This window comes from Aquarana catesbeiana, linkage group LG06 (assembly GCF_042186555.1).
Source record: "Aquarana catesbeiana isolate 2022-GZ linkage group LG06, ASM4218655v1, whole genome shotgun sequence".
Lineage (NCBI taxonomy): Eukaryota > Metazoa > Chordata > Amphibia > Anura > Ranidae > Aquarana > Aquarana catesbeiana.
Genome location: NC_133329.1, coordinates 243,419,787 through 243,436,265, shown reverse-complemented (window position 1 = coordinate 243,436,265; position 16,479 = coordinate 243,419,787). Strand labels below are relative to the sequence as shown.

Here is a 16,479-nt window from a genome sequence, read left to right as displayed (position 1 = left end):
AGACTGCAGATTCAGGAATAATCTTATTAAATTGATGGCTGTGGATTTATTGGGCATAAAACCTGCCTGATCACCATGTATAAGGGAGGTAATAACTTTATTCAGCCACATTGACAACACCTTAGCCAGGATCTTACCGTCGCTTTGCAACAACAAGATTGGTCGATAGGAACTCGGGTCCACTGGATCCTTACCTGGTTTAAAGCAAAGGTCCACCCTAAAAAAAAAAAAAAATTACATAAAAATGCTCCTAAAAATCGGAAAAAAAATGAAAAAAAAATGTTTTACTTACCAGAAATGGCTGTTGCCACTTCCTACTCCGCGGTGATCTTCATTCTTCTCCTCCTCGCGTTGTCTTCTGGGGAATGGGGCGCGCTGCTTTCTGGGAACTGTGTGTGTCCCAGAACACAACCGGCCATACACAAAGCACCGTGCGACTCGTGAATGAGCAGTAGGAAACGGGCAGTGAAGCCGCAAGGCCTGTTTCCCTTAGTTTCCCTGCCTGTTTCCCTTAGTACGATGGACGGATCGGCCACGGGCGGCCGACATCGCGAGCACCCTGGACAGGTAAATGTGCTTATTAAAAGTCAGCAGCTACAGTTTTTGAAGCTGCTGACTTTTAAAAAAAAAAAAAAAATTCAGCTGGACCTCTTTTTTAAGCAGTAATACGATGTTTGCTTTTGCCATGGATGGTGGAAGGACTCCACCCTCCAGTGCTGCATTAAACACCCAAAACAAACGTGGCAGCAAGACAGTGGAGTACTGTTTGCATATTTCCATAGGGATCCCATCCTCTCCCGGTGCCTTACAGTTGAGAAATAAACCTACTGCCTCTTGAAGTTCCTCTACTGTAAGTGGGGCATCCAACCCTTTCCTCTGGCTAGTTGTCAGTTTAGGGAATGCCAAGTGATGAAGGTATTGGTCCAGGTCTTCCTGCACATAAGCACTGCCAGTACAGTATAGATCCTCATAGGATCCCACCAACTCCTGCATAATTAACTCAGGAGAACTGACTAGGGGGCCAGCCCGGGACTTTATTGCTCCTATATCTGGAGACCTCTAGTGTGAGTTCGCTATTCTTGCCAGCATTCGTCCAGTTTTTTCCCCTTCCTCAAAAAATGCCTGTTTAGCAAAAAACCTCTTCTCAGCCGAGGAGGAGAGCACATGCTCATAAGCTGATTGATCAGCCTGCCATGCCTCCCTAGCTGAGTCAGAAGGGTCTACTATGTACTGTTGTTCCAGTGCCCGCACTCTAGATTCCAGCTCAATCTTAAGGGCTGATGAGGCTCATTTGACTTTGTTCATTTCTGCTATCGACACACCTCTCAAGAAAGCTTTAAATGCCTACCATTGCTGTATGCACGGAGCCTCTGGATCCTGATATGAGAAAAACTCACGCATGTTCCCCTCTATTTTATCAGGAGATTGGAACAGTTTCAACCAAAATGCATGGAATTTCCATGGGGCTTTAGGGAGTGAAGTGGGTCATGAAACCATTGTGTGTACTATCTATGGGGAGTGGTCAGACACACTACGGGGTCTGTATTCCAATTTAGACACATAGGGCAGCATGCATAAATTACCCACCCCCAGGTCAATTCTGGACAGGCTACCACGAGATTTAGAAAAGCAGGTAAATTGCTTGACACTATGGTTGCGGTGGCGCCAGATATCCACCCAACCCACCTCTTGCAACAACCTCGCCAAGGGGGTACTGCTGGAGATGGCAGAGGTGCTAGGGGCCGGGTGTCTATCCAACATAGGGTCCAGACAACAATTTAAGTCCCCAATGACAAGCAGTGGAACATCCAGCCTATCATCCACGTAGGAAATCAGGAGCCGAAGTACCACTGCCGTGAATGTGGGAGGAATGTATACAAAGGTAAGGATTCACGTCAAAGCAGCTAACCGACAATGAATAAACACAAATTGCCCTTCTGAGTCAATTTTACTGTTGAGCTCATGGAAGTCCAAGGAGCCATGAATTAAAACACTCACTCCCCTGGAATAAGAGGTGTGAGTGGTGTGGTATGCTCTTCCCACCCAGTTGAACTGTACACATTTCACCGTCACCTCAGTCTAATGCGTTTTCTGAAAACAAAACACCCCTGGGTGAAATTTTTTAAGGCACATATGTATCATGGTGCTTTTAAGAGGTGAGTATAGCCCCCTAACATTCCAGGACACTATAGGAATCCCTGCCATTCAATAAGGTAAGTCATCATTGTAAGCTGGTGTGTCAATGGCAGTCCAAAATACAAACTGGATATGCAATTTCCTGAGTGTTTCTCATATCTTTTATATTGGCCAACCATATCTTCATCTGGACTAACATGGCTAGAAAAAACACCAGCTAAAGAAAAAGAAAAGTTCACAAACTGCAAACCAAACTAACCATTGTTCGAACTGCTCCACCAACAGGGCAGAGCAGACCTTTGCACCTGCAGTCAAGCGCTGAGGCACATAGGAAGTCAAAGATTGTAAATCCACAAAACGATTTCTGAAGCTCTCATCTTGATCTGCTGAATTATTATGTCCCCCAGGCAAGTGTAGAGCCTTCCTTCTCCATAGTAGTAAGCAGTGAAGATGGGTCACAACTTGGATTTCAGCAAAGTGCCTGGGATCTGACATCAACCCCCCCTGCTGTCTCCTGGGAAACACACAGGTTCCAGGAGATAGCGGGGACCAGTTAGGATGCGCAGCGCAACTCGTGCATGCGCAGTAGGGAACCGAGAAGTGAAGCCGCAGCGCTTCACTTCCTGATTCCCTCACCGAGGATGGCGGCGGCAGCTGCCGAAACCCGAGCGATTGATCGGCTTCGACTACCGACATCGCTGGACCCTGGGGCAGGTAAGTGTCCATTTATTAAAAGTCAGCAGCAGCAGTATTTGTAGCTGCTGGCTTTTAATATTTTTTTTTTAGGTGGACTCCCTCTTTAACTACAAGGTGGAATTCCTTGTTTGAAGCACTGCTGCCAGCCCAGTGTCACATGCAGGTCCTTCCTACATGATCAGGAGCCAGCTGTCTCTGTCAGGTTCTTGCAGTTGGCCCCTGATGATGTGGTGCCAGATCTGCCCTCCGGGTGGGATTAGGATATCCCAGAACGCTGCAGGAGCAGGGACATGTCATTCTTGCCTAGGTGAGAATGGAGTCAGGGGGTGGCCAGAGTGAAAAATGTAAACAAACAAAAAATCTTATTTTTTTAAATAGCATAGAGGTGTGGTTTGCAGTTGGGAAAAGTTCAGTTTAGAATAAAGGTCCACTTTCAATTGGCTTCTTGGCTTAAGTCATCCACATTCAGATTCTTATTGATTTATTGTTCAATACTTATTTTAAAATGTAACACTGGATAAATACATGTATTTGATGGCTTAATTATAAAAATCTCATAACTAATCTATCTTAAAACTCTGTTTTATGTTTTATTTCCTCCTCTCTTTCATTTGGTTGCTTGAGTGAGACTTTCATCTAGTTTTTTTTTTTTTTTTAATTTTATTGAGAAAAAAAAGATGTGGTTTGATGTACAAGAATTGTGGCAAGCATAACTTAATTACATCAAGGTTACAGTAATGGTGCATAACATCAGATATAGACCAGTATGTACAGCACTGGTCTTTCTCCATGTTCCCAGACAGGGGGCATAGAGATGGAGGGAGATGGGGAGAGGAGGGGGGGGGAAGTGTAAAGATGAGTAGAGGGGATAGGTAAGCAGAAGGCAAAGTTTTAGATAAACAAAAGTTGATAAGCTTAGCTGTGATTATGTCTAGACGCAGAGGGCTCAGTTCGTTCCAGGAAAAGGGCGGCCTTGTGAGTTCTCTCCTGAAGTGAGAGATTTATTGTAAAGAATAGTACTGATTGTTTAGTCATGGGCAAGGCATGGCTCTATAATCAGACAGCCAGGGTTGCCAGTCGTAATAGAATTTTTCCAGTGTGAGCTGTGCCTTTGCAAACAGGAATTCCATTGATAAGTGGTCATTTAGAATATCAATATTGTTAATAAGAGAGGGTGCACAGGGCTGTTTCCATAAGCGGGCAATAGATAGACGGGCTGCAGTGATAGGATGGAATTTCAGGGGCCAATCTGGAAGGCCTAGGCCGAAGAGAGCCATCTGCGGGGTCACTTCAACAGGTAGGTTAGTAACTGAATAAGGGTGGATATGTCTGTCCAGAAAATAGCTATGGACGGGCATTCCCACCAAATATGAAAAATATGTCCATCTATGTGGCAATTTCTCCAGCATTTGCTGTTGTGAGACGGGGAGATTCGTCAATTTCACCGGGGTATAATACCATTTATAGAGAATTTTCATTACAGTTTCCCAATGAGAGATGTTTTTGGAGAAGGTGGTAGGTAAGCGAACAGCTCGGTACCAGAGATGAAGGGGGATTTGAGTTCGTAGTTTGGATTCCCAGAAGGCTATAGTTGGTGGACTTTCTTCTTGGGCTGGTTTTATTAGCAGTCCATAGAGATAAGATATGCCACAGATTTTGTTGTTGGTTGGATTGAAAAACTGTATAAGGTCCTTGGTCCAGGTGTTATGTGAGGTTGGGATGGAGGCGAGAATATGCCGTATTCTCAAGTACATATAAAAGTCCTTGTCGGGTATGGAGTATCGGTCTGAGAGTTGATGGAAAGAGAGAAGTTGGCTGTGTTGGAACATGTCTCCTATCATGCGGAGGCCTTGTGAGGACCATCTTTGTAGTGGCAAGTCCGGAGAGAGGAGCAATATAGCTACTAGTGGGAGTTGATAAAGAGCTTGGGTATGTATGTCGCTTGAGATTTGCAGGATTGATTTCCAAGTGGCTATAGTCGCATTGACTGTTGGAAGGAATGAGTGTGGAGGCTGGTGTCCCATCCAAATGGCTGCTAAGAGGTGCAAAGGGGTATGGGCAAGATTTGTGGCTTCAATCAGAGTCCAGGGTTGTAGTGAGGACATGTCCCACCATTTTTTGGTTTGATCCAGTATTATAGCTTTATAATATAATCTGAGGTTAGGGACTCCGAGTCCAGCATATTTTGTAGGTGTATTGAGCAGGGAGCTTTAATGCGTGGTTTATGAGCTGCCCATATGAATTTATTGATGATCCGTTGGAGGAAGGCTATATCTGTATGTAATATTGGTACTGGCAGAGTCCTGAAGAGATATAGGACATGTGGTAAGAGGAACATTTTGGACAGGGCTATTCGACCTGCCCAAGAGGCATTCGTGGAGAGGAGTGATTTGGCAATATCCTTTCATTTCTGACTTAGCAGAGAGATGTTAGTGCGCAGAAGTAGGGTAGAGGCGGTGGTCAGCTGAAGTAGGTCATGGATGAGTTGGGGGCCCAGGAAAAAGGAGATGATGAGGTAATGCTTGTTCTGAGTTGTGGGGATAGAAATACCCCTAGCATAGCCTATTTGGAGTGTTTGTACATTGATACCTGACTGAATCGTTGTAAGAGGTCGCAGAGCGGGGGTAGGGAGTGCAGAGGATCAGTGAGCCATATGATAATATCGTCAGCATAGAGGACGATCTTATGGGCAACGTGGTTGACCATGAGACCAGCTATATCCATACGGACTCTAAATGCTTGTGCTAGCGGTTCAATCACTAGTGCAAAAATTAGTGGTGACAAGGGGCAGCCCTGATGAGTCCCGTTGGTGATAGGGAAAGGGGAGGATACCATGCACGAAGTTAGGACTTTTGCATTTGGAGCAGAGTAGAGACCTAGGATGGCTTGTCGAAATGGGCCATGTATGCCAAACTTCTGCAGGACTAAATCTAGGTATAGCCAATTGACCCTATCAAATGCCTTCTCTGCGTCCAAAGAGATCAGCAGAGAAGGTATCTGGTGGTGCTCTGCCCAGTGGATCATATCAATGAATCTACGAGTGCATATCTGAGGCCTACCTGGAGGGGATGAAATCTACTTGATCTGGGTGTACTAGAGTGGGCATATATGTCGCTAAGCGGGTGGCTAATAATTTTGAATACAGTTTGAGGTCGGTGTTAAGTAAATAAATGGGTAGATAATTGGCTGGGTCGTGGGGAGATTTGCCGGGTTTGTGTATGGTAGTTATCACTGCTTCAAGGGATTCTGGTGGGATCTCTCCAGTGGTTAAAAATCTGTTAAAGGTATTGCATAAGTGGGGTATAATTTGGTCTGTATATGTCTTGTAGTATTCATTTATGTAACCATCCGGTCCTGGGGCTTTATGTAGGGGGAGTTCTTTTATAGGTTTCAGGATCTCTTGGGGGGAGAATGGTTGGGCTAGCGAATTGAGCTGCGATGGAGATATCATAGGGAGTTGGAGAGGAGTAAGGAAGTCCTGTATTAGTTGTGGGGTGGGGCTCCGATGTAGAGAGTGAGAGGTTGTATAGTTTTGAGTAAAAGGCGCTAAATTCATTTGCTGTGTCTTTTGGGTTTGTCAGTTTGTGACACTCTTGGTTTAGGAGGAATGGGATTCTAGTTTGTGCTGCTCTCCGTTTGTGTTGCTGGGCTAGGTGTTTCCTGGTTTTATTGCCCTGGTAGTACCAAGAGAGGCGGAGGCGTTTTGAGATAAAAATCGTGACCTTTTTGGAGGAAAGAGCTTGAATCATTTCTTAGTTTACTGAGCTCTTTTGCATTAGCTAGGGTGGGGTTTTGTTTATTTAGGGATTCAGTTGTCTGGATACGCTGGAGGAAGGAGTTTATTGTGAGAGTTTTCTTTTTCTTTTCCTGGGCACCCGACTGTAGGTAAATTCCCCGTATGACAGACTTGTGGGGATTCCAGAGTGTAGTTGGGTTAGAAACAGAGCCAGTGTTGGTGGCAAGGAAAGAAGAGATCTCAGATCGAATCAGCTCTGGGGTCTCCGGTACACTAAGGAGTGTAGCATTTAAACGCCATAAGATGTGTCTGGTGGTGGTGGGGGAGAGGGATATGGTAATAGATACTGGGGCGTGATCCGACCATGTAATAAGGCCAATCTTGGATTTAGTGATTTTTGGAGTAGTGTCTTGGAGGTTAAGAACAGGTCGATCTGAGAGTATGATTTTTGGGTATTCGAATAGAAGGAGTAATGCCTCTCTGTACCGTGCTGACATCTCCATGGATCATGGAGACCTTCCAGGGATACTAGTGAGGATAGAGCCGTGAACTTCCTGCGTTTTGTGTTGGATGAATCCATCTGGTTGTCTACAACATCATTCAAATCACCACAGATTATGATTTGGTCTTTAGGGTAATGTTGGATCTTATGCATTATGGATTTATAGAAGGATTTCTGACATTGAAGGTGACTGACAGGATTAGGTATCTGCCTGAGGGGTCTTGGTCAAGGTGGGTGAGATTAAAGGAGACGGAGGAACATACTGCGATAATCACTCCCCTTGTTTTCTTGGCAGCGCAAGCCCGAAAACAGTGGGGGAATCCTTTGTGGGAGCATTGTGGGGAGTTGTGTTCAGAAAACTGCGTTTCCTGAACGCATACTATGTCCGCCTTTTGTGATATAACTTCTCGCCGAAGAAGTGAACGTTTAAAGGGGCTGTTAAGGCCTTTAGCATTAAGGAGACAATTGTGAGTGTCATTGCCTCAGATGGAGAGAGTCTGAGAGTAGTTGGTGTAACGGTACCGAGGAGGATAGACTCTGATTGTAAAAGAGGAAAGGAGAGGAGGGAGGGGATAAAGGAACACTAGTGTTGCAGAGGTAGTACTATACACAGTGGTATGTGTGGGCAGATCAGGACCCGTTATATCAGACAGGGTCTGATCTGGACACACAATGGTAAAACAAGTCAAATACTTGGTTAAGATAATAAAACAAGTTATATATCAATGTGAAATTAACACATCTAAATGTAGTAGTTTAAACCAGGGGATGTGCTTAGCACATCAAGAACAGTGGAGCGTGGAAGGGGCAACATATGCGCTTCCACTCCTCCACTAACTTATTAATCTGATAGACAAAATAACAGTATGGTAACCAGCCTTAAGCTTGCGTTGCCTTGGCAAAAGCCATAGTGCAGGAGAGCGTCCTGTAGTTAGGTCAGAGTGTGTGAGTCCCAAGGGTTGGAGATTTTGGAGGATGGCCTCGAATTAGGGGTAGGAGGGGGTGCTTGTGTGATTATACCCCAATTGTGGAGCTGTTTGAGACCTTCCTTGGGTGTCATAATGGCCACTTGTTGGTTGCGGTGGGTTACGAGCAATTTTGTGGGGTGACCCCATTTGTAGGTGATCTTGAGTTCACTTAGTATAGAAGTGACCGGAGCGAAGGCTCTGCGCGCCTGCGATGTAGCAGCTGATATGTCGTTGTAGAGAGACACTTTATTAAAAGGATCTGGTAGTGAGTGGATCTTGCTGTGCGCATAATTTCTTCCTTGACATGAAAATAATGTACCCTCGCCAGTATGTCCATGGGGACAGAGGCTGGGAGGTGTTGCAGCTTGTGGATCCTATGTGCACGGTCTATGAGAATTTCCTTTGTTAGTGACAGAACAAGCTTGCGGAAAAGTTGGTGTAGGTATGGTATTATTTCCGTGGCTGCTAGGGATTCATAGACCACTCTGATTTTAATATTGTTCCTTCGCGAGCGATCTTCGAGATCTGTGATTTTTAAGCGAAGCTGATGAGCAGTAGCGGCTTGTTCATCTTGTATATCTACCATAGCATTATGTGCTGTAGTGGCTTCAGAGAGGTGTTGCTCGATATGATCAGTGCGTTGTTCTAGGGCATTAGCCTTGTCTTGTATCTGATTTATTGAGATTTTTAGCTCTCGATGTAAGTCTGTCTGCAGGGACATCAGCATGGCCTTAAGGGAGTGCTCAGAGGCAGGGTTGTCTGTTGTGGGGTATGCTGCCAGGGTTTGTGAGGCAGTCTGGCCTGTTGTGGGACTACAGGTCCCAGCGCCATGTTGCTTTTTAGTAGGAGGCTGTTTGTCAGGGGATTGTGCAGGGAACTCTGCAAGCCTCTTACCTCTCTCTCCTGGGGAGGAGAGTTTCTCTGTCGTCTGGTCCATGGCGTCCTCTGCCTCAGGATGTGGAGAAGGAGCCGCATCGTGGCTGTTTGGAGGCCGCTCCGGGTTTCCTTGCTCCCGGCCGGGGCCATCTTGGTGTCCCTGCTGTGCGGGCTTCATATAGAAATCGAGGAGTCTGCGGGGTCCCTGGGGCTTGGTTTTCTTCCGGGACATAGTCCGGGGGATGCCCTGTATGTGGTCCTTCATTTGGGAGGGTGTCTTGCGGGGGGATGGCGGCTGGATGTGCTCAGCTGTGCTGTGGAGGAGCGGAGCAGCGATCTCAGGCAGCCATCTTCATCAGCGGCCAGGCCAAGCCCCACTTTCTTCTAGCTTTTATTGCTGTCCCTGCCTATTTTTGCTTCCCCAGAGCAGGGATGGCCTGTCAAGGAAAAAAATGATTACTGTATATACTCGAGTATAAGCTGAGTTTTTCAGCACATTTTTTAGGCTATGTTCTCCTTTAAGCCTCCCACCAATTTTCTTCTCCTCACCAGCAGCACCCCAACCCTCTTTCTTAACACCAGCACCCTAACACTATTCCTTACCACTAGCACCCCAAACCTTCTTCTACTCCTTGTATTCCTGCTCTTCCTCCTACTGTCTCATGGCATTACAATTGCAGATGGCAGGCAGGAATGGTGCAAAGTAATGTTGGCTGGTGCATGAGCAAAATAATGGCAGCTGATTACCTGATACAAAGCCCCAAACATGTCATGAAGAGGCTTGACATTAGGTTGATTTGTTGATTTAGGAAAATGTTTTTTTTTTTTTTTGCTCCCACAGTAGCATTACAGGGGTCTGTAGACTGGTGTGGCAGTATTGGCAAACAGAGAAGGAGGTGGAAAAAAACACATTAGCAGGTCCAAAAAATGGCTATGTGCCTTTGAGGAGGAGGAAAAGGGTACATCAGTAGGCCTCCCAAAAGCTTGTTGCTATGCTATCCTTGAAGAGGAGGAGGAAAGAGGCAAGGAAGTTTCCACTAGATGTATGTGAGGGGTTGCAGCACAACAAATGTTGCCACATAAAAAAATGGCTTCTATGGTCCCATTAGGAGAAGGAAGAAAAGGTCGAATTGGTTGCACTTGCAGGCAAGAGGTTGCTTTTCACCTGGGAGATGTAAGAAGGGAAAAGCGTTGTTAATCACTTCACCACCTCCCCATGCTATTCACCACTGGTGAAGTAAAAAAAAAACAGATCCCCACAGCTGCTAAAGAACGCCACTCTCATCATAGGAAGACTTGAGAAAAAACGGGCAGCTTATAGCTGTAGGATTCTGCTGCTATTTTTTTTTTTTTACTGCTGCCTGCCAATCCCGCTTGCCATATAATTTCCCCCACCAAAAGCAATTTCTGCTAGGGGTGTGAGACAAAAACAATAAGGGCAAAAAAAAGTGCACTTTATCTTAAATGTATTTGTCTTTAATTTATTCCAGTCATTCTTTTACTATTTATTCATCCGTGTTTGTATGTTTTTAAAATCATTTCCCATGTATAGTTTTTAATTATATTGGTACATAGGGGCAGTTAATCTCATTGCATATATAGGCTCATTAGGGGCTGATTATTACATATACAGTATACATTGTTACATATGCTTTCTTTTGAAATGTTTATTTTAAAACAACTCTGCCACCAGAAAAAAAATAAACCAAAGGAAATCTGCAAACGACTAATATTTACCAGTCTGATGGGTGGTGACTTCTAGCTTCGCTCTCTTGCAACTGTGTTTCCTCCCGCCAGCTACTAGTATGTTATTACAGGACACAGTAGTGGCATACCTGTCGGTGAGTGTATACACAGCTTACAGTAGGGAACCAGGGATCTGACATACCTGGACCTTTATTGGATGCAGATGATGCTTGGGCCACCATAGCTATATCAAAAAGATCTGTTCACTTAGCTTCATCCTTGTAATTATATCAACACATTGAAATGGTTCCTCTTAATAGGACTTTTACACGGCAACCAACATATAACACAAATTGGTTATATAAAATTTACATTTTATTGTTCACAATATTATTAGAAGACCTCCATGAGGTTTCTACATTATTGAAACAATTATTGAACAATTGTTAATAATAATGTTGAAACCTCATGGGGGTCTTCTTTTAATATTGTGAACAATAAAATGTATATTTTATATAACCAATTTGTGGTATATGTTGGTTGCCGTGTAAAAGTCCTATTAAGAGGAACCATTTCAATGTGTTGGGGCCACCATAGCCATGCAAGGGAGTGAAATGGGAGTCATCACCCACCAGACTGATAAGTATTAAAAATCTTCTTTTTTTAGGGTGCTATTATTTTAAATGTTTTTCTGATGATAGAGTTTTGAGGGACCCATATTACAATATACAATTCCTCTTGTCTTTGTGTCCACACTGTAAGTAATTTAAAAACATCAGTTTTAAAAACATCACACAAAAAGCAGAATTGATTTGCTTCTGTTTTTTTTACTTTAAATGCAATACACATGCATCACTTATCAAAACAACTTTTTATTTATTTGGGACAGCAAATATGCCTAGAACTGGGGATATATAGCACTTGTATGGGTAATACTTATGTATAGTGTCCATACATAATAATAGTTTTTTCTCATTTTATATTTAGGACAAACATGTTCTTTCTGTTGTGATGATTGAAAAAATGTTGGAAAAGTTCAAGAAGTCTAACGAATTATTGGAGCTCATTTTGAAAGGACTCAATGACTACCTAGAAAAAAAACGTTTATTCTTTCCACGATTCTTCTTCTTGTCTAATGATGAGCTCCTTGAAATTTTATCAGAGACAAAGGACCCAACCAGGTAGGTTATAATATAACGTATATATAAACTTCCCTGTCATAAGAATAAAAAAATACAGCCAGGCTTCTATGAAATGCAGAACATGCTAATTGTTATTTCTAAATTAAAATTTTGTACAGTATTTGGAGCTATCATTTCTTAAACTTATTGAAGCAGCGCTGAGTGTCCGATGTTATAAAACACTTTATATAAAACAGATGCTGGAGAGACAGGAAAGTTTCAACATAAAGATGTGGTCTGTGGTTATGAAGGTATACGTAGAAATCCTTCCACCAATAATGATCACCGCGTGAGGGGGTCGCCCCCCGTGAGATTGCACTCACCACAATTATAGTAATCACAAGCCTTTGGATAATAATCTTTAAACTTGTCGTCTCCTTAGTTCAACCACCAGGTGGTGCAAGACCCTCTCGGTAAGTATAACATGGGGAGAAAATGAAATGCCATATAGCGTAATATTGCTTAAGGATGTTTATTAAATAATACACAAAAACAGACTCCCCCTTTTTAAAATATGCGTACCAGATACAATAGGTTAAAAGAGCATGAAAAAGTGCACTGTGCCTGTGTTATTCGTCTCCCGGGAGGTGTTCCGGAATGCCCGCTGTATGCAGCTAGTCTTTTTCGCTTCCTGGTTACCTTCCGTGGAGCGCACACGTCACTTCCGGTAGATTACGACCCTGACGCGTTTCGTCACTTCCGGACATCATCAAAGGGCGTAATCTACCAATCGTGAGGCCGGCTTTAAATCTCAGTGATGGGTTTAAACAGCGAATGAGAAAGTCCGATCTGCCAGCCACTCCCACTTCATAATCAATGCTCCCAGAGCTGTCAGCAAAGGAAGATTCTGGCATATAATGCGCTGACACTGTTTTAAAACCAATCCTGCCGACATCGCTGGGAAGATTGCGACTCATATGTCTTACTTACAGATATCTATCATACTTTTTACCTTACATACTTATGTCATATGTAGCGTTTCTATACGTCATCTACGCATAAATAAGGTACAATAAGAGATGTGAAAAATCAGTATACCAGACATATGCATATTCTTAATGGTGAGAATGAAATAAAATAAAATAAATAGCATCCTCCCTTGTATTTACCCTATACTATTACAATATGCTGTCACACATCGATGGTGCGAGCCTTCCACCTGGATATGAATGGCTATGGGTAGTTTATTTAAATAAATAAACAAATTACTTAATAAATTTACTACGTTGGTGGATTAATCTAATCTTAAAACACATTGAATAAGATTATATTATACATGGAGGATGCGTTACAATGGCTTTACATTACATAGGAAGGCTCGCACCATCGATGTGTGACAGCATATTGTAATAGTATAGGGTAAATACAAGGGAGGATGCTATTTATTTTATTTTATTTCATTCTCACCATTAAGAATATGCATATGTCTGGTATACTGATTTTTCACATCTCTTATTGTACCTTATTTATGCGTAGATGACGTATAGAAACGCTACATATGACATAAGTATGTAAGGTAAAAAGTATGAGAGATATCTGTAAGTAAGACATATGAGTCGCAATCTTCGCAGCGATGTCGGCAGGATTGGTTTTAAAACAGTGTCAGCGCATTATATGCCAGAATCTTCCTTTGCTGACAGCTCTGGGAGCATTGATTATGAAGTGGGAGTGGCTGGCAGATCGGCCTTTCTCATTCGCTGTTTAAACCCATCACTGAGATTTAAAGCCGGCCTCACGATTGGTAGACTACGCCCTTTGATGACGTCCGGAAGTGACAAAACGCGTCAGGGTCGTAATCTACCGGAAGTGACGTGTGCGCTCCACGGAAGGTAACCAGGAAGCGAAAAAGACTAGCTGCATACAGCGGGCATTCCGGAACACCTCCCGGGGGACGAATAACACAGGCACAGTGCACTTTTTCATGCTCTTTTAACCTATTGTATCTGGTACGCATATTTTAAAAAGGGGGGAGTCTGTTTTTGTGTATTATTTAATAAACATCCTTAAGCAATATTACGCTATATGGCATTTCATTTTCTCCCCATGTTATACTTACCGAGAGGGTCTTGCACCACCTGGTGGTTGAACTAAGGAGACGGCAAGTTTAAAGATTATTATCCAAAGGCTTGTGATTACTATAATTGTGGTGAGTGCAATCTCACGGGGGGCGACCCCCTCACGCGGTGATCATTATTGGTGGAAGGATTTCTACGTATACCTTCATAACCACAGACCACATCTTTATTTTGAAACTTTCCTGTCTCTCCAGCATCTGTTTTATATAAAGTGTTTTATAACATCGGACACTCAGCGCTGCTTCAATAAGTACAACGAATCAGAGACTTGGCTCGCATATTATATGATTTTAGTCTTATTGTTTAATTACATGTTCAATTTTTAAAGTAGCTGCTTGAACCTGCTGCAGCTGATTACAGAGTAATTCCAAGGCGCGGATTGATGTGAGGCAGAGGCGGTTTAAATTGTCCACATATCTTACAGTTATCATTTCTTAAAGCCTTAGTAAGCTCATGGCTGGTTTTGGATAATTTAGGATACAGGTTCATGGTAATGTCCTATATATGATAAATGATGGAATGTTAAAGTTTACAAAGTCTCACCAACTCTGATAAACAAGAGGCTCCAGCTATGTGTCCCACACTTCACAATGACAATTTACATTGGTTTGTATTTTACATTATGATAGGAATATCTTGTAGGTACATAGCTGTATCACTCCATTGCTACCACTTACAGGGGTGAAGTCAGAAATTCACATTGGGAGACATGTGATCATCTTTACTTTCTGGAATACAGGATTATTCCAGGCACATGGTTTGTGTTTGGGCAAATTTTTTGATCTAGCTTTCTAGGTTGATATGTAACAGGCAAACCTTAGGGTTTAATCCTGCCAATCATAATCTTTTTGGTTATGGAGAAATTCTATTACTTGTTTTTAGTGTCCCTGGATTTTTAAGCACATCTGTATTAGAGCCTAGAAGGCCCTGGAAACTGCTGACACTTTGGACACAGTACATGATATTGTGGACTATATTTTTTGAGATGTGGATTGAGGTTAAGTAGACCCTGTGTAGTATATGTGTCTGAGTAAGCTTGCCAGGGACCTTCAGTGAAATCCACTTATGAGCTAGAAGGGCGTCCTCCCATTTATTATCATCCAAGGGGCCCACATCAGTCTCCCAGAAGGCTTTTTTAAGGTATGATGGTGTTTGCACCTGTGAATCAATTAACTGCTGATAAATTCTAGTAATAAATTTAGAAGAGAGTGGGACAGCTAAAGGGTCAGAGGCCAGGGTCAATCTAGTAAGTTTCCTATAGGATCCTGAAATTGAGTTTGGAAAGCATGTTGAAGCTGGATGTCTTGGAAAAACATATGATTTGGGAAAATAAATTCTGCTTTTGTTTGTAAAAGAATTTAATGTTGCTATTTTCATAAATGTGGCCCGATCTACAGATTTCCGGCCTATACCAATACTCTTGGTGTGTGAGTAGCAGGAATTCAGATAAGAGGTTTTTTGTGCCAAAGGACATTGTGAGTGTGAGGAGGCAGGTGATTAATTCTTAGAGAATATGGCATCCTATATATTTTGAGAATGTAACTACAGTGTATCCGTTAAACAGTTCATGTGGTACACCACAATATCCCCTGGAATCTTGTCTGATGCACATGAATGCAAGGTAATTCTGAGCTCCTCCAGTATGGTATATAGGGATGGTCCCGATGTTTGAGTCGGGAAATGTGCCTAAGCGATCAATGATGTTTAATGCTAGCTGCAGAGAGGGGCTCTGGTCTAACAAAATACAGGAGCATATCATGAGCATACAGATGAGTCATGTATTGGTCACCAAAACATACAGTGAAGGAGAATGGCGACTTCCCTGTCATGTGCTCCTGTTTAATGAGAAGGGATGAGAATAAAGAATCAGAGTCTTTGAGTCATTAAAAAACTTAGAGCCAAAGCTAAATTTCAGAAGGGCTTGCCACAGGAAGGGCCACTCAAATGAGTCAAAGGCTTTGTCAACATTCAAACTATCTATATAACCCTAGTACCGTGCTAGTCGTGAGCCACTTGTAGAGTTGTATATAAACAATGGGTATTCTGGGTAGTGTTTTACTCATGATGTATTTAGGCATTTTAATATTCAAACAAACATACAGTTAGGTCCATATATATTTGGACACAGGCACAATTTAGTTTTTTCAGGTATTTACCAAAACATATTCAAGTTATAGTTATATAATGGATATGGGCTGAAAGTGCATACTCTCAGGTTTCATTTGAGGGTAAGTACATCCAAATTGGGGGGAGGGTTTAGGAATTATAGCTATTAAGAATAGCCACCCCCCTTTTTCAAAGGACCGAAAGTAATTGGACAATTTAATCAAAAGCTATTTCATGGCCAGGTGTGGGCTACTCCTTCATTATTTCTTCATCAGTTAAGCAGGTGAAAGGTCTGGAGTTGATTCTAAGTGTGGTATTTGCATTTGGAATCTATTGCTGTGAACCTACATCATGCGTTCAAAGGAGCTGTCCATGCAAGTGAATCAGGCCATTGTAAGACTTCAAAAATGAAAGAAATCCATCAGAGAGATAGCAGCAACATTCGGAGTGGCCAAATCAAGTTTGGAACATTCTGAGGAAAGAAGAACACACTGATGAGCTCAGCAACATAAAAAGG

General features: G+C 42.7%; 1 protein-coding gene across 2 annotated transcripts in view; it reads left to right on the top strand.

Moving 5' to 3' along the window:
• Positions 1-16,479, top strand: part of DNAH7 (dynein axonemal heavy chain 7) — a 607,644-nt gene that overhangs the window by 127,667 nt on the left and 463,498 nt on the right. For both annotated transcript variants that reach the window (XM_073633106.1, XM_073633105.1), the window contains exon 19: positions 11,588-11,781. In XM_073633106.1, coding sequence (XP_073489207.1) covers positions 11,588-11,781 — 194 coding nt within the window. The remainder of the gene's footprint in view (positions 1-11,587; positions 11,782-16,479) is intronic.